General features: G+C 36.1%; 1 protein-coding gene across 17 annotated transcripts in view; it reads right to left on the bottom strand.

Moving 5' to 3' along the window:
• VPS13D (vacuolar protein sorting 13 homolog D) overlaps nt 1-19,434 on the bottom strand; it is a 192,412-nt gene that overhangs the window by 123,997 nt on the left and 48,981 nt on the right. For 11 of the 17 annotated variants that reach the window (XM_065575036.1, XM_065575035.1, XM_065575034.1 and 8 more), the window contains 11 exons: nt 19,023-19,232; nt 15,805-16,070; nt 15,455-15,588; nt 13,762-13,917; nt 12,788-13,016; nt 11,860-11,934; nt 10,778-10,984; nt 6,508-6,597; nt 5,290-5,430; nt 3,689-3,808; nt 1,848-1,922 (listed from right to left, as the gene is read on the bottom strand). In XM_065575036.1, the coding sequence (XP_065431108.1) occupies nt 1,848-1,922; nt 3,689-3,808; nt 5,290-5,430; nt 6,508-6,597; nt 10,778-10,984; nt 11,860-11,934; nt 12,788-13,016; nt 13,762-13,917; nt 15,455-15,588; nt 15,805-16,070; nt 19,023-19,232 (1,703 nt within the window). The remainder of the gene's footprint in view (nt 1-1,847; nt 1,923-3,688; nt 3,809-5,289; nt 5,431-6,507; nt 6,598-10,777; nt 10,985-11,859; nt 11,935-12,787; nt 13,017-13,761; nt 13,918-15,454; nt 15,589-15,804; nt 16,071-19,022; nt 19,233-19,434) is intronic. The other 6 variants (XM_065575045.1, XM_065575046.1, XM_065575048.1 and 3 more) reach the window with 1 other exon arrangement.

Raw genomic sequence — 19,434 nt, 5'->3', positions numbered from 1 at the left:
AAGAGATGTAATACAATCACTGCCAAGGGTTTAATCCTGCATGGTTTGTTCAACTGCTTACTCACACAAATAAAATACATGTTCTTTGCTTATAGTCACCCTGACACACACATTATCTTATTTATTTTGACACTTTTGCATGTTCTTATGGCAATATAAATTTTGAAAGTATGTAGAACTAGATGTAAAAGCACTTAAAAAGTGCAAAGTTAAGGAATAATTATGAAGCTTCTGAACAAAGCGGTCAGGAGTGCCTACCAACAGAAAAACTGTACAGCAGTCTAGGTCTACAAAATATAATACAGCATCTTAATATGTCTTTCTTCACACACATACCGACAAGTTGCCAAAACAGTCCATTCTTTAATATGTTACTGAACATCAGATTCAACTTTATTCCTAACAGTGAATGAAAAAGAATGTCTATATTCTTAACAACGTCAGTTACGACTTAATAGGGATTCCGCTGAAATTGATGGCAAAATTTTTAGTAATTTCAAAAACAGGAAGATCAAGTTCTTCCAGATCAAAATTTTGTTTTCTGCCATTCATAGTTTCGCAATCATCTTTCTGACAATGGGCTAGATTTAGTAAAATATAGCTGCCTCCAGGATTACAGAGCAGAAGAAAAAATTTTAATCTGGCACTTAATCAGTTGTTGATTTATATTTTCAAGAGCAATTACAAAAAAAATGTGGATTGCGTCAATAATTTTATGGTATGATGATTTTCAAAATAAAACATGCTGTACAGATTGCAACTTCTCAAACTGCTGATTCAAAAATATAAAAAATCAGAACTAAGAAGGATTTTTTTGTACAAGTTATTCTCTTTTGTTTCAACTCTCATTAAAGTCAATTGTAAAAGTATAAAATACTGTAATTTAGCCTTCCAGTAATCAAATTTTGAATGAACACAGGAGTTCTTACTTGGGCAAGGTTTTTACTTTTACATACAATATTCTGAATGTATCTGTCTGCGTATCATTTTAGTACAAAAACTCATTAAAGGGTCTAAGCAAAATAAATTACTCTTCAAAAAATTAATCCACATATAGCTCTTATATTTTAAACTTGTTTTTGATTCTATGAATTATCTGTGCACCAAGAGTAAAACATTTATGAAGTGCGATATAAAAAGACTTCAAATGTTGTTTTATTTCAGCTTCCCCCCCCCCAACCATTTGTTAAGTCATTTCCCATGTAAAAAAGTTATGTCAAACTTGTTATTTACTTTTCCATAATGACTCAAATTGAAAATAACCTGTTATTTAAATAGGAAAACTTTGTTAAAAAGACAGTAGAAGTTAAACATATAGCACATAAATTAACATTTCATTTATTAAAAATGTTTTACTTTCTGATGCTCATTGAAAACAAATATGCTTTTCAAATCATCCTAATTTTTAATACACTGAATACAGCAGGGGTATTCAACAGATTATCAGATCTTGGCATTTAAGTAAGTATTTATAGCACTTGTCTATACACTGAGGAATTTCTACCAAACTTCTACCCTAATGCCTAGGAAATGGACTCAGAGCAGGATAAGATTCCGCTTTCATTCCCTCAAGGAGATAGCCTTCCTCAATAGGACTAGCTGTTCAACTTCCCTCCCTGCCGACAGACCCAGAAAACACACGAGAGATAGACAGGGTGCATGACAGGGATGAACAACTCATCCATATATATATATATATATATATATATATATGGTACTTGTTAGCTTTTATATATAGGAATTAGAGGCTTGATTTATAGGCACATCACTTATACATTGCAGTATTTGTTGAACAAGACATTTATTAGAAAAAGCAAAGCATTCTCTCTCTCTCTGCAGTACAGTACCTCTAGAATAGATCTGATGTTCTAGGTTAGTCAGACTGGCTGTACTCCTAGTTCTAAGGTAGACAAGGGGAAGGCCTGGCAGACAGGAAAGACAAAGTTAGCAGGTAAGGAAAAATGCAGATATACAGGCAGATGCTTCTCTATTATGCATACAAGAATAAGGAGAGTTACACAGACTGTTGGCATCAATCAGTAAATGGGCACTATCCATTTCCTAATGCTAAACTAGAATTTGAGAATTTCTATTCCTTCTGGAAAAAAGTTCCAACCGCCACATGGGTGAGAAGGGCAAGTCAAGAACACCCACATGCAATGCTCTCTTAGAATTAAGGTGAATATTCAAAGCAAAATGTTTAGCCAGGCTTAATATGGTTTCATTCAAATTCAGTTGTCAGACTGGTTAACCTTAATATCTCCTGGCTGATCTGAGAGACATGGAGTTAAATCAGGGAAAGCTTCAATGTTTATTTCTCAACTGATTTTAAAAAACAAAACACAGATCATGAGGATCATATTTTCTCTTTGATGGGGATATTTTATTATTCATGCTCAATGCATACTGTTAAGTAAAACTAATACAGTCAGGCCAAATTACAGTTAGTGTAACAATACTGTAAACCCTGCTGGGATATTAAATTCATTGGCTCTTTGTGCTGGGAAAACCATTGCTATTACAGTTTCACTGTGAAAGCTGACACTGATACAGAAAAAGTCCCAGGATTAAATTTGCTACAATACCAAGAAAAACATGAATAAAACAAAAGAGACCTGTATTTCCTTTATTATACCAGGAGAGGTCTTGTTTTGAAAAGTCATGTTTCTGCAGGATCTGACTGTATAGCAATTAAGTGGCATTCGGACGGCCAAACTAACCATTTGCCTTGCAGGACTGCAACTCAGAACTGACATCGTCCAAGGATTTCAGAACTTTCTGAAACATTATGGTCTGTTCATTGAGGAGGGGAAACTTATCTTCTGTATTCTTGGGCAAAAGATACCTCATAGGTGAATTAGTACAGCCCAGTGTGAGTGGGACAGACCAGCGTTTTCCTTTTTAAAACTAACTCCTGAAATAATCTCAGAATCCTATGGAAGAGGAGCCAAAAAAATACAAAATAGATGCTTTTTGTTGTTTCTTCTTATTTCCTTATTCTCTTTTTTAGCTGCAAGAGCCAAACAAACAGAGTAACTTGGCGCACTAGGGAGGAGAGAAATTTTAGGTGTAAAGAACTCTTATTTGGCAATGAAATGTTTACTGAATGGAAGAGACATTTCTGAAGCTCAAGACAATACCTGAATTCTCCAAAGAAACTAGAAAAACTGCTAAGACTCCTAGAACTTCAGAAAGATCACATTAAGTCATGTGACAACTAGAAGCAAGTCAGTTGTCCAGCAAAGAGTTCTCCAGTTCTCAATGGCCTCAGAGAAATAAGCCTTGGTGCAAAGAAGACTGAAGTGAGCTTATTTTGGAGATCATTAACACTACCCCATAGCAAGCAAAAGAGCACTAAGCAACATGAGGCACAAAACCTCCCCAGATTTGAATGTACTGCTACCATTATACTCAGCTTATTTGTTCTTTTCTATGATAGTTTGCCATTCACTGAGAGCATCTGACAGACATAAGGATGTAAAATTAGCAGTGCAATTCTTAATTCAAAGCCAAGCATCCTAAAACAGAAAATACTCTTAGAGGGATTATTGCAGTACAACAGAAACTAACTTCTTCTTGCCCTGAATTCCTTAACACACCAAACTTTGAGCTTGTAATGTTATGAGTGAAATGGTTGCATATGTCAGGACTTCCAGATAAAGAAATACATGATTAACGGAAGTCATACTCTGTCCGAAGGATGGCGGGTCCACAGAAGATCCCATCCAATCTTCTGATTTGACTGTGTCCACTTTCTCCTGTTTACAGTAATCTGCCATCCATGACTGCTTGGTACTCGTGTACTGTTCTAGAGGGATATAAACAAAAAGGTCATAAGAATAAGGACAAATGCTAAATGTCAGTTGAGATGACGACAGTTGAATAAAGTACCAGCTAACTAAATGAAATGGATGTTAAAGTCATAGGACTAAAATTACTCTTCCATATTTAAGTGACTAAATTTATCTCAAAGTTATTTTAGCTGCTAGTCGCAATAGGCCACTTTTATAGGTTAATTTCAAGCCACAGCTCACAAAATCACAGCAGTTTGCTCAAAACAACCACCCTCAGCTACACTCATGTACTGAGCTTATTTATATTATCTTCCTATGATTGTTGGTGTGATACTTTGATAACATTCCTACCATTTATTTTCTTAAAATGTTCTTGGGGGGTAATATCACAATTTAAAGGGGAAATTCATCTTATTTACTATATCAGCTTCAGGCACAGTTTGTAATGGGTTTGAAAGTACCACACAAGAGTATGGCACTATTTCATATTATATAAACATACCCAGGAAAGAATAATCAAAGTAACATTAATCATACCAGTTTGCTGGCACTCAAGTTTTAATAGAGTGCCCAGAAAAAAATCAAGTGTGGACTAAGATAATTCCAGTCCTCCATCCCACCCCCCACGTTGGCTCCCTCTGCTCTCTCAGCACCACTTGGTGCAGGACAATTTAAGAAATACATGTATCCCTGAGGTGGCATTTGAAGGAGACAATAAGCCTTCTTCCTCATTGCGATCAAGCCTAGAGTAAACCAAAGATCCTTAGCTGGCTCAATAAAATCATGAATAAGGTCAGCTAAATGCAAACTGTTGATGTTTTGTTCTTTGTAGTTTACTCTTGTACTGCTGTACCATGGATACCTGGAACCTCGATCAGAACAGGAGAAGTGTACAATAGTCACCTCTCCACTATCAATGCAGAAAAAGATTACGACAAACATTCTGTTTGGCCAGGAGAACCCATATCTCAAGTGTCAGATGACGGTGAAACAAGGCTTTTTTTATTACTTAGGCCAGGAGTCACTGTGAGATTTTAAAGTGGAATCAAAAGTAAGAGCTTCATGACTCAGTCTTCCCATAAGAATATTGATACATATCATTACTGGACTAAGTGAGTAGTCATATATCGGCTTGCTGAAAATTGATAAGTGTACTAAAATATTTTTAAATTCTTGAAATGTGGGAAGTTTTTAACGAAAGCCTGCTTTTCATTAAAGATAAATTACTGCTAGCATCTGAATTAAGAGAATTCAGATGGCCAAAGTAAGAATGCCCACTATGCTGTAAAACAGTTAAACTCTTCACACTTTTACCAACTCTGATAAAATATAGAATGTCTGAACCAGCACTTGCCTACAACAACAACCTGAAGAATCTAAAGAAACTTATACCAAGGCTTATGTCAGAGGACACTGATGGGACTCAGTTAGCAATGTCTAATGTCAGTATCGTATGCTATACTGGATAATATTCTATGAGTGTTCTCATACACACCAGTTAACACAGAGGTAATATTGATATCCAGACGATGTTTAGCCTTTGCTTCCAGCTTCAGACGGGAAGGGTGGAGGCGGCTGGCTGCCTGTTGTTGCCAGGATACTGAGCATGGCCATGGCTCAATAAACGGCTCCCAGCCTGAGAGAACACAGGAAATGTTACCTCCATTAGACAAACATCTTAAGTTCGTGTTGGAAAGCTGTTTACATACGTAAGTGTCCAGGAAAGACAAGCCTTGGTGAAAAGGCCTCCTACTTTCAAACACTGTTCAAGATGAACTTTTATATGCAACAGTCAAGCAAATTTCCAGATCGTATGAAGTTGTTCAAATAGGAACCATGCCAAATATATCCTGATATTCTTATCTAGTCATGGCAGGTCTTAGAAAAAACTACAGCCCCAAATGAATCCTAATTAGTGGCATGATTGAGTACCAAATTCTCTCGTTGTATAAATAAGCAGAATTTCACACAATTGCAGAGAATTTGGCTGTGAATTGATGTCTATTACAAGAGATCATGAAACACATCCCAAAACCAGGAAAGAAATTACTCAGTCTAGCTAGTGTAGCTAATTACTTCTTCATTGACAGATTATTCCCGAAGATATCTTCATTGTCAACACTTAATAATTCTGGAATTTTTTATATAAATTGTAGAAACATTGTAAACTAGCATAAAATGTAGTTGTTCTTCCCTCGCTTAGTGGCTGATTTATACCCTGAGCTATGAGAGTTTGTATACTTTTTAAAAAATCTTATCTAAAGTAATTGTGATGTTCTCATTGTCCATATAAATGTCTAATCCTATTTGCCTTTTATCAGCTCTAAATATGTTAGATCTAAAATTTAATTGGATGTCTTCTTTACAGTTCTTGTATTATAAGAAAGGTTAAGTAGGCTGGAACAAGAGAATGAAATACCAAAAAGGAAAGTGAGTATAAAATAACAAGTAATAGATTTATTTAGGATGTAATTAATAATGCAAGTAAGGATTTTTAAAATATATTTGATTTTAATGTTGACAGTGTGTCTATAAATTTCTTTTTCATCCTGGTGTATTTAAGGAAACCCCTTTGTTCCATTTCCAGACAACTTGCTGACACAGAAGCCCTCCCCACCCCTTACGTAAAATTTACGTTGAGTGAACTCCACACTGCTAAAGCATGCAAGACTGCTTTCCAACTCCTACAACAATGTACGCATTTTATATTTACCCGAAAGCTCACGGTTATAATAATCTCCAGAGAGTGTAAAATGAGCATAGCCTTCAGGGCTGGCTCTCACATGCTGGAGAAAATTCAAACCTGTAACGAAAGTAAACATTGTTCTAATACAAGAAAAATATATGACTGAGTCCTTAATTTAAAGTTGCCTTAAGCAATGAAGAATTTTATAAAAAAATACTGAACAGTAGAAACAAAGCAACACACTTGACAATTTTCTTTAAATCACACAATGTGATGTACAGATAATTAAGGATTATAGTGTTACCGCACCCAAGGCCCCACATCAGGACAGGGGCCCTACTATGCTATATGCTGTACAAACCGAGGTGGACACAGTCCCAGCCCCACAGCTTGTAATCTGCCTCTGATACCACCACCTTCCATCCCAGTACCAGAATAAAACCCTCATGATTATCATAGTTTCTCAGATATATTTAATCTACTCTAACACAGCGGGCTGCTCCACTGAAGATCATTAAGAGACTCCTCAAATTTTCACAGATTGGCAATTTTTTGGGGTTTTTTTGGTCAGATTAAACAAAAAGTACAAGGGTCACTTCTCCAAATATAATATGGCAGAAGGCACCAAAACAAAACCCACTACAGTATTGTAACAGGTTCTGAATCAGTGCTAAACAGCACAGCTAACTTTGAGGGCTTAACGGATGGTCCTAAAGTTTAGTATCTTGAGAACGAACAAGACTAGAAATAAATGCTGCATACAACGGGTAAACTGTGAAAGTGCACTGATTGGCAGCATTCACAAATTGCCCAAAAAACAATCCTAGTTTTTAAAAAATAGTGTACATCTGATTACCATCTTTTTGCTTCACATTTCAGTTAACATGAAGTTAGCAGCTGGTATCTTGATAGCTATTAAAATTAAACACCATTACTAAATACTATCTGCAAGTATCTACGAATACAAGATTTACAGTAGCGTAAACCATTCATCTCTATCTTTAGCAACCTGTAAGATAGTTGGTGCTGGAATCCTGTTGCAATTGAGGTGGGGGAACAACAAAACGTAGTCAGCAGGATACAGTTTTGAGGTCCAATACCTCAAACTTCAAGAGCTAGACAGAAACACTTCAAGAGACTAGTACAAATACTACCAGGACCAATAAACTTCCCAAGCTTTGTCCTAGACCAGCGATCAAAAAAAAAAAAAAAAAGTAAATGTTACGAGCCCCGCAAGGTAATCTGCCAAAAGACATAATTATAGGTTACTTTAATAGAGGAAATGTTCCTTTCTTTTCCTGTGTGTGATATCTATGCAAAAAACACTTTGAGTCACTTTTGCCAGAGGTCAAGACAGACAGTTATTTAGCTTCCTTCCTTAATAAAAGGCTTAATTATCTACTTCTTAATGGAACACAGCCTCCCACAACCTTCAGTCAGATTTTACAGCCAAGGGTACACAGTAAAATAAAATTAAAAATAGCAAGGATGCAAGAGAAAACTCCATACTTAAACCAGTCTGATTACTTTTGATAAAAGAAAAGTAGGCTCTCTTTAGTGAAAAAAGAATCTATTCTACCACAATGAAAGCATTTTGAAATCACAAGTCATAGACTAAAGCCAGGAGGGAACATTGGGTCATCTAGTCTGATCTTCTCTATATCACAGGCCGCTACCACTACCCCCCAAGAACCCGCATACTAAACTCAACCACTGAAATTACACCAAAGCATTGCAGCCCATAGGAGTGCCCGAGGCCACAGCAGCAGTAGGAAAATGATTAAGTGAGATATATCCAGTTAATCCTGGCAAGAGACTAGCGCCCCTATGCTGCAAAGGCAGGCATATATATAACAAGGTCATTGCCAATCTGACCTGGGGGAAAATTCTTTCCCAACCCCACATACGGCGATCAGTTAGACCCTGAGAATGTGAGCAAGAACCAGCCAGCCAAGAACCTGTCAGAGAAAACGCTCAGTGCCATCTCAGAGCCCTGGCCCACCCCATCCATTATCACATCTCCAGACATGGCCATCCCTGATGCTTCAGAGGGACAGAATATATTGGGGGGGGGGGGAGGGGAATCCCATCCTGACACCTGCAAGTGGCTAGCTGAAACCCTGAAGCATGAGCTTTTTGGAACATGTGACATAAACCGGAAGTGAGCCCCAGGGCTGCTGAGGGCCCTGACCCCTACCATCCATCACAAGTAACTCTGTCATACAATCTCACTCAAATTCATCCAGCTCTTTTTTAAAACAAATTAAGTTGATTAGCCCCACACAACTCCTATTGGCCTTAATTTATTCATGGCCAGTTTATCCCCGTTTGTTCTTGTGCCAACATTGTCCTTTAACTTAAATAGCTCCTCTCCATTCCTGGTATTTAATTACCCCCACGTATTTTTAGAGAACAATCACATCCCCTCTCAGTCTTCTTTCTGCTAAACGAGCCAAGCTCTTCCAGGCTCTTCTCATAAGAGAAGTCCTCCATTCCCCTGATCATCCTAGTAGCTCTTCTCTGCACCTGTTCCAGTTTAAGTTCATCTAATGTGAACATGAGTGATCAGAACTGCACACAGTATTCCAAATGAGGTTCTACTGTTTCCTTGTACAAAGGCATTAACACGTCTACATCGCAACTGAAAATGCTTTGCCTCATACATCCTAGGATCGCATTTGCTTTTTCCATAGCCACATCACATTGGTGACTCATCATCACAGGACCATTAACAACACACCGAGTTCTCCTCTTCTCGCACTGCCAAATTATGAGTCCACAGCTTGTAACAGAAATTCTTATTATTAGACTCTAAGTGCATGACCTTGCACTCTGTACAATTGAATTTCATCCAATTTATGTCACTTGGTCTTCAAAGTCATCCAGATCTTCCTGTATAATATTCCGTTCCTCTGTATTGACGATGCCTCCAAACTTTGTATCAGCAGCAAATTTCATTAACATGCCTACTTTTTGTGCCAAGGTCATTAATAAAAATATTGAATAAGAATGATCTCAAGACCGATCCTTGAGAAACTCTGCTAGTAACCACCCTCCAGTCTGATAGTTTATCCTTCAGCACAAGCCATTGCCTTCTCCCCTTTAGCCAAGCCCTTATCCAGTTTACAGTTTTTGTACTGATCCGTAATTTAACTAATAATTTCCCACGTGGTACCTTTTCAAATTCTTTACTGGAGTCCAAATATATTAGATCACTGCACTTCTCTTATCTAAAAAAATCAGTTATTTTCTCAAAGAAGGAAATCAGGTTAGACAACAATCTACCTTTAGTAAACCCATTTTGCATTAAATACCCCTTACCATTTAATTATCCTTTCCTTCACAATTTGTTCTAATGCCTTGCGTACTACTGAGGTCAGACTGACAAGTTTGAAATTGCCAAGATCACTTTTTCCCCTTTCTAAAATAGGTACAATGTTAGCTATTCTCCAATCATATGATACTACCTTGCTGCCAGACTAGCAATCTCATGAGCCAGTTCTTTCAGTATTCTTAGATGGAAATCATCCGGTCCCCCTGATCTGAGTGCACTAAGCTCTTTAAGTTTTTCTTCCACCTCAGATGTGGTCATTTCCATTTCTAGACACTCGTTTCTATCAGCTCTACTGCCTTCATGCACCTGTTCCCTATTATCATGCCTACTGAAAACTGAACAAAGTGTTCATTTAGTTTTGAGGTCATACCTAGATTATCTTTAATCTCTTTTCCATCCACACTGCAGAGTAGCTCCACCTCATCCTTCCTTATTCTCTTTTTATTTATAGAACTAAAAAACCTCATTATTTTATTTTCATTTCCTTGACAAGACCTAATTCAGCTTGACTTTTTAAAAGTCTCTTTATTCCTACATTTTCTCACCTTCATGATGTAGCTGTCTTTGCTGATCAACCCTTTTTTCCATTCCCTATAGGCTCTCTGCTTACTTCCAAGTAAGGGGATGGGTGCAGCATCTTCCTATGATTTTGTTCAGTACTTAACAAAGCAGAGCACTGATCTAAATTAGTGCTTTTAGGCACTACCACAACACAAATAAATAGCAACACCACCGCTATGCAATTTTAAAATAATTTCATCAATAACACCTTATTTTTGTGCTGTGCACTGACACATTTGCTCACACATATTCCTTTGTGGAAATCATATACACAAACAGTTTCAAAAATCTTATCTGGCCCTAACAAAGGGAAACCCAAGCTATGGACATAAATAGTAGGTGGCCCAGAGGAATTTTTCAAATTAGGAAAGTGATTAGAGGACAATTAAGAAAAATACTCACGTGAAAAGGTTAACTCAGCTAGGGGAACATCACAGTCCATGCAGTCATCAATGAAACAAATGCATATGCTTTCTGCTTTAATCTCCACCCCAGAGATCAATTGAATCGGCACAGAGCCCTGGCTATCTCGACGTCCAGAGGCTAGCGAAAGGGATTTCAAAGGTTCGGCATTCTTAAACAACCAACTTGCCGCTTTTTTCAACTGGCCTTAAAAGAAATAAGCAAACAATCAAGCCATTTGCTATGCACATTATTTCAATAAAACATATTCATACAAAATTACCCTGAAAAGGAATCAAATGAATTCCCAACAAAACCAGAAAGTTATAAGAAAATGTAGAAGTGGTATATTGTTTGTTTCATTTAAGGAAATGAAGGGAGATTAAGGTTACGAAATACAATGGCATTCTTTTTTATCAATACAAAGTGATCTTTTAAGGTGTCATACTGAGAAGCAACAAAATGTGACTGACTATAAATGAGAAGGAGAATGACAATGTTGAAGAAACAAACCAAAAGAGAATTTTGTGCCTTAAGCTTTAATTTCTTTTCCAGGTTTTGTGTGTAAAAATAAGTAAAGAAAGCAAACCATTTAACAAGAAGAAATGAAGAGCATGAAGATCAGTGTGTGCAATGGGGAAGTAGTAGGTGCAAGTGAGAAACATGTGCAACGTAGAAACTGATGAGAATTTCTAGATTTTAAAAAAAAAATTAGGATGTGGTGGGAGAAAATATACTTGATTCATGTAACAGCTACAGGGAAACTGCAATCATGCTAAGTGGTAACTTGAATAAAAGACACTATGGTAATATATTTAAAGTAAGATATATCATTCAGAGACAAACTCAAAAGAGAAGAATATTTAGGAGACAGGGAAGAACTAGCAGTAAGAGAATGAGAATATTAAAAGGATCTAGGTAAGAAGATTATTTTTTGATGACTGCAGGATGGAAAATAGCGACTTTCTATTTTGTCTATATATCAAATGACTGCTAATTTGTCTGTTTTGATGTATTAAAAGCCAGGCTCTAATTTACCAAAACTATAAATGCAAGTAATAGAAAAAATTATTTGGAATTACCTTGGCAAATCAAAAGAGCTTTACGACAATCATCCATACCAAATCCAAGTTCCTGAAGTCGAGCCAGCTGCACCTCTGTCATTAAAGAAACATTTAGCCAAACATTTGTCCCCAATATGAATTAGTTCCTTTCTTATTTATTTTTTTTTATTAAAATGAAATATATTATTGTTCAAAAATTAGTTTCCCTCTACAAGTGGATAAATGCTGAAAAAATAAAAGATTTCTACTTAAAAACAACAACAAAGCATTAGGATTCAGGGATGCGTTTAGGCCAAACATTATATTTTGTTCAATGTTTGTGTGTTAGACCACAAGCTAGATCTCAATTCCAGTAGGATAATTTTAGCATATACACTTAATTTTACTCTGTACTAACGATTCTTTAGTCCATACATCCTTCTATGCTGTGGGGCATTCCTCATCTACTTTCACATCTCCCCCATAATGCCTAAGTACTGTAGTAGAGAAGACAGAGCCTATTTCACTCTTGTGTATTTCCTTGTTTGTGTTGAGTTATACTCCTAACTACACTCAAATTTTAGAAACAAACTTTAACAACAGTGAAATGTTGCTAGCGGGGAGGGAGAGGCTGGTGATGATTATTTTTAATTATAATTCTCAATAGAAACAATTTAAAAAGATAGTATTCCCCTGCAGTGATTGCAACCTAAGCATTATTGCAGTCTGCTGAAGTAGGAAGGCAAATACTGATTAAAATTGACTGAAGACTAACATTGACTATTCTATTTTCACATTACAAGCAGAATGAAAGTTTCATCACTACTTGATGGCATCCATCACCATATCAAATACTATATAATCAAGCTACAACCATCTGTTTTGTTAAAAATTACATCTGGCTTTACTCTGCAGAAGCCTCCTTAAGGCATGGAAAATGGCTTTAGTCTAATAGTTGAATGCATACCGAGAACAGGATCCAATACATGTTTAGATATGTCTCTGTTTTCAGATGTTGATGATGAGGTCTCATTTTCCCAAGATGAATTGGAAAGATTATTAGCAGCAGTGTCGGTATCCAAGACACAGGACTCAGGCACAGCAACACAGGTCTGCCCAGGGATGGACTTTGCAATGGCCAAAAACAGCTGAACATCATTATAGGATAGTCTGATGTCCAGTGCTTGTAACTGAATCTAAATGAAATTTAAAATTCCAATATGATTAAAGCTTTTAAACTGACCGTTTTTCATTCATTTCCCTTTTCAATGTTGTATATTGTAGCAACGCACTGCCAGGATGAAGGTAAGAATAACCATATCAAAATCAGATGTTTATATTCGTTTCAAAGCCTTCATACTAAAAATGCCAAGTTTCTGTCATTAACCAATAATGTAGTAATTTTAAATATCCAACTACAGGATAAACCATCTGAACATACTGAAGAACCCTAGATATTAGTATGATCCTGTCCAGAAAGGGAGCAATCAAAATCCGCAAATCAGGAGAGGTATTTTTATTTGGATTTAAAGGGGGTGGGGAGAACTCTAAATGTATTTCCTACAAGCAAATGTTAATAAAGAAGATTTACAGAAAAATAAAGTTCTTCTTTTACTAAACTTATGGCCAAGACCCAAAAGCTACATTGGGACATCTCTTGCTATTTGTCACAAGTTATTTTTTCTCTACTGATCTCTGAAATTAATGTAGCTAATACCCCTAAAATTACCACCAGAAATCACTATCCTTACCACTAAAAATATGTTTCCAGGTTGTCTGCCTCCTCATTTTATTTTGAAAAACAATTTTGTCTCATTCTTTTCTTGTGTATATGACAAAGCATTATTCTGAATTCCCAAATGTGATGTACCAGTATAAAGTATTCTATATTATGAGGACAATGCACATAAAATTTGTTTCAGTCACTTTCTTTGATCTTACCTCTAGAATGGGTGGGAAATCTTCACTATTGAATGCATCCAACAGTCCTGAGCCACTAGGGTAGGACGAATTCCCTACAAGTTCCATTTGAATATGTACAGGATCAATGATGGACAGTGCTGTGTCCTGCTCATTTCCCAGTCGGCATGAAAAAACCTAAATGATTGAAATGAGTGCAAATCAAAATGAAGGTCTCTCAACTCCCCTTTTTAGAGGTTATGGTATCTGTGGAGAGGGAGCAGATAAGTTTTATCAAATCTATTTTTAATTAAGTCTTTCCCTATTACTTTAATTCTTAAATTCATTGATACCATTTCATACAGAAACTATGTAAACTAAGAGCTCAAGATGATTATTATTTTAAAGATTTTTGTCTGAATTTAGGGCTTATGAAAGGGGGCTGAATTAAGGTCCTCTAGACACGCAAGTAATCTATGTCACCCACAAAACATGACAAAGACAATGGCAAGGCAAGCTTCTCCCCCAATACCCCACCAAAATGCCAGATCTATAGGAGCCACTTAGGGTAAGTGGGGGGTAGGCAAGAGATTGGCTCAGTATTCATGGCCCATTCAATTCTTGGTCTCTGTTGAAAATATCAACAAAGTGGCCAATTAGTGTCGATAGTAGTGGTGATTTTTTTCACATGGACATTTACCTACTGCAAAGTAGATTGAAACCAAACAATTTAAAGTATGCCACCAGTAGCCATCAGATAACTAACCAACAAGGAGTCCGGTAGCACCTTAAAGACTAACATTTATTTGGGCATAAGCTTTCGTGGATAAAAAACCTCACTTCTTCAGAACTAACCCTCACTCCTCACGTGACCTGGATTTGAACCGGTGACCTAGATAAGAAAAGCTCTTATATCCACCCAACAGTTTAGTAAAGGTGTTTCAATCACAGTATTATTATGACAAAAGAAACTATTAGATTGGCAAAACTTTCCAAATCCCAAGTCTGAAAGGAATCTCAAATACTTTATCCGACAGCATTTCTAGGTCTTATATACAGGAATTTTATATATAATATTTTTAAAGAGGAATCACAAATCTATAACCCTCATGTATCTGGGGAATCAAAACTCAGATCAACTAGCTTCAAATCCAAAGGTTATATTTTATTCCATGGTAAACAGTTGGAATCAGTGCTATTGCAAGGTTAGAAACATCCCCCAACCTCTCCAAAGCTAGTATGCAAACTAAATATATACAAATTAAAGATACAAAAGTTTCCTACTTCATATTATATATAGGTGTTCAGAAGAAGTGAAATTTCCACAGGTTTGTATTAACAAAGCTTAACATAAAAATCAAAGACATACATAATCACTGAACACCTGAAAAAAAATATCTGACCAATACCACTGCAGACAACAGTCCTTTGCAAATTCAAGTTTAAAGGTTAGCCCATTGAGAAGATGTACCTGACTGACAGTTTGGTGAGTTTCCAGCCAAGTACTCTAACACTGTGGCAGGAGCAGTGCAGAAATGGCCTTTATACTGCAATAGGTTGAGAACATTTGATAAGGAAATTAAACAGGGTACAGTAACAAAGCACTTCAAAGACAATTTTTAATATATTCTATTTGTCACTGCATTTCAATCGAAGGTTTAATAGTAGAGCATTTTACTCCTTTAATCCAACATTAGAATAAATGCTTATAAAAATCCAAAAAGTTTCATCTTACCTCAATGCCAAACAAACTACCGGAGAAAGGACGATCCACCAATTTGGGCTTGTACGTGAGGACAGTGGTTCCTTTCAGAATAATTGCATTGGTATCAAAACAAGACATATCTTCAACTACCACAAATTCCGTACCTGACCAAAATAAATGAAAAATACTTAATTGTGAAACTTGAAAACTTCATTTATACGGTTTTTAAAATTTTTAGTAGAGGATTCTTAATTATCCATCCACCAGGCACATGACTTTACTCTGCTCCAGCATTATTCTGAGGAATGTAAACTTGACAGCTCTTAAAGGCAAACAGTCTCTATTCTCATTTGTGTAAGCGTAAAACAGTATGTATTTACCTGTTACATTAATCTTGACTTCCAGCTGTTTTTCAGTAGTCACCTGGAGAGAAGAACGTTTTGTAACTACTCCACTCTTCACTGTTTTCGGAACTACAGTTGTTTCACAGCTAGAACTGCGTTGACGGGAAGAAGTCAGATTATCTTGCTTTTTAACATCACTGGGAGTATGTAGAAAGTCATGAACAAGCAGCAGCCAGTCGAATATTAAAAATACACGAAGGTTGTTCAAAACAACTGTGAAACAGGAGGAATCCTTAGTAGATCTAAAAAAAAAAAAAGAATAAGAGCTTGTATCATATCAATTTCACATGCCGTAAAATCTGTTCTTTAGTTCTAGCATATGACTTTCCACCTTGAAATTAATTTTGATATTAAGGATCTATGCATCAGGTGAACAGGTAATATAGTGGATTTTATGTGAATGTAATCAGCTTACATGTAGTTTTCTGGAACTCTATTAGAGATTTTTAAAAAGTCTGTTTTTTACATCAGTGAGTTTGTGAGCTTGCTGTGTGCATGTAAACCTAACAAATCAAAAATCATCAAAACTTTTATAAAAAGGAAAAACAAGGAACAATGGTATAAATAGGGGGCTTCATATAATTATAAATTAACTTATACAACCATCTTTACCACAATGAAAGTATTCTGTACATAACATATAATATGTGACAAGGTCAACTTTTAAATTTTAAATGTTATTTTTGACATCTGTTCAATATCACTTCTGATGTAGTGTGTGTGAAATTTAAACCTGGCTCAATGCCTCTTAAAAAGATTAGAAATACAATGTGTCTCCTCTCACACACTGACCACATTTTGTAGCACAGGCAGCTTCTTTGTCATTCAGAAAAAATGCTACCCTAAATGAACTTTTTAGCACCACATTTTGAATATCCCTTCTGGAGGGACAGAAAATTTGACTTAATTATCTGGAATGTCAATTATATCTGGTCATGTTAAATGGAAAATATTTCAAGTATTTAAATACCCATGAATCTATTTTCGGACACATTCTGAACTGTACAGTCCCTAAAGAACCATAATTCCTTTGTGAGAAGTGACATACATGCCCAGCCTGTAACAGTAAAATCCTTTCACCCTCACTGGTTCTTTGGGATATTTCCTAAGGCAAGACTATCACTTAACCCTGCAAAATCTTTTATCTAGTGCCAAGGAGATACTCAGCAATGAAAAAGTATAAAATAGATAGTATATAGATAGTTACTAATCATTTGAACTATATTTCATATGATGTGATCTCAACAAAGCTAAATCTTTAATGTTCAAACTAACTCCCCTTTTACACAAATACTAGGGTCAGTCACAACAATTTCATATGATTATATAAAGCACTACATTGAAAATCTCCAGTATAACCATAATAATTGTTCTTGCTAAACATGTGTAGCTATTCTAAGTTAGTTCAAATAAACCAGTGCACCCCTGGAAGAAGCAGAGGTGTACCGGGGGTACATCAAAGCATCTAGATATTTGACTAATTTTACAACAAGCTACATAAAAAGCACTAGTGAAGTCAGTACAAACTAAAATTTAATACAACGACTTGTTTATAATGCTCTGTATACTATACACTGAAATGTAAGTACATTTATATTCCAATTGATTTATTTTATAATTACATGGTAAATACGAGAAAGTAAGCAATTTTTCAGAAAAAAAGTGTGCTGGGACACTTATATTTTTATGTCTGATTTTGTAAGCAAGTAGTTTTTTAATAAAGTGAAACTTGGGGGTATGCAAGACAAATTAGACTCCTGAAAGGGGTACAATCGTCTGGAAAGATTGAGAGCCACTGAAATAGACAAAGCCATCAAATGTTCCTGATCCACTTTATTCTACACAGTTACAGTACAATATATTCCTTGAACCTATGTAACAAGTATTTATACTTACACAGGTACCTGTTACAGTCTTATAAGATACAGGCCTTCAAAAAGCTTATGTATCATGAACTGTTAATGCAATATACTACAAAAACTGGTATCCGTCTGTGTTCTCTAGTGACTTTCATAAGAAGAGCTCAAAGCATTTTAGAAACATTAATTGAGCTGCACAAGACCACTCTGAGGTATCACACTAATTTTACGAAGGGTGAAAGAGTTAGAGGTCAAATGACTTGTCTCAGTTCAGTCAGTGAGTCTGTGTCAGGACTCGGAATACATCACAAGAGTCTTACTTCCCTCTCCCTTCCTTTAACCAACGAGACAACACACACCCACTAATAAAAAATAATAAAAAGATGTTACATTTAGAACTCAAATTGTTACCATGTGCAAAATACATGCATTTTTCTTACATGGTTACATTATCATGAGGTACTTTCATTTCAAACAACATATAATTAGAATTGGACAACACTCAAACTTCTGATGCTTTCAAGCATTTCAAGAGTATTATATGAACCAAGACAGCAAGTGAAAGACCAATGCCCATTTACATGAGGGAGCATGGGGATTTATTGTTGAAATACGTTATGTAGATGAGGCGTCATTTCTGGATGTATTTAACTCCCCAAAAAAGGAAAGAGCGACATCTATTGGAAAGTTATTTTAACTGCAGGTGCATAATCCCTTTGAATAAAGCAACAGAGGGTCCTGTGGCACCTTTAAGACTAACAGAAGCATTGGAGCATAAGCTTTCGTGGGTGAATGTCCACTTCATCAGACGCAAGAGTTGCTTAAAGGTGCCACAGGACCCTCTGTTGCTTTTTACAGATTCAGACTAACACGGCTACCCCTCTGACCTTTGAATAAAAATTCCATAATTTAAATACATATCATATGTATGTATGTAGATATGTAATAGACTTCATTTGTAGGCAGGTAATTTTTAAAAAAATTACAAAATGTAAGAGTATAGAAGAGTTTATGATGAAGAAGAAATACTGATGTTCTCAGATTATAAAAGCCACTTCACCTTGAAATGTGTTAACTACTAACATTAAACAATCTGTTCCATCTTGTCTTTAGCTGTGACACTCTGAATAAGTTTCCCGACTTGAAGTAGAGCTCGGTGTAAGCTCAAAAGCTTATCTCTCTCACCAACAGACGTTGGTCCAATAAAAGATATTACCTCACCCACCTTGTCTCTCTTGTTGACTAACATCACTATAACAACACTGAATACTTTTTTGTATCTATGCATTCATACGCCAATACGATATAAAGAAAAGAGCTCCTGGATTCACCTACCTGAAATGCAACTCAATCTGTATTGCTCCTTTATTACTACTGTTCTTTGATGACTGAAAGATGCAGTTGAACACATTGGGCATGCCTAGGGTGGTCTTCTGCCCAGCATAACGAGTGTCAAATGCCATCATAGAATGTGAAACCAAGTTAACAGATTTTGTTTGATTTGAGAAACTCTCAAAAAGCAACTTGGATTTCTTAAAGTCAAACCTGGCAGATTTAAATGAAAAGAAAAATAATTAAATTGTTAAGACTCTTTCTACATAAACTCCTACAAAAAAGAAGAGCCATAGAATCTCAAGTGTCTATGAAATGCAGAAGGGACTTCTGTTTTTAAGTATTATCCTGAAAGTCCTTCAACTCCCAAACTGCATGGAATCCCATCTGTCTTGGAAGGATAATGGGCTGAGTC

Source organism: Chrysemys picta, chromosome 21 (assembly GCF_011386835.1).
Source record: "Chrysemys picta bellii isolate R12L10 chromosome 21, ASM1138683v2, whole genome shotgun sequence".
In the NCBI taxonomy this organism is placed as follows: domain Eukaryota; kingdom Metazoa; phylum Chordata; order Testudines; family Emydidae; genus Chrysemys; species Chrysemys picta.
The sequence above is the reverse complement of the archived record's forward strand: the minus strand, read 5'-3'. Positions and strand labels throughout refer to the sequence as shown.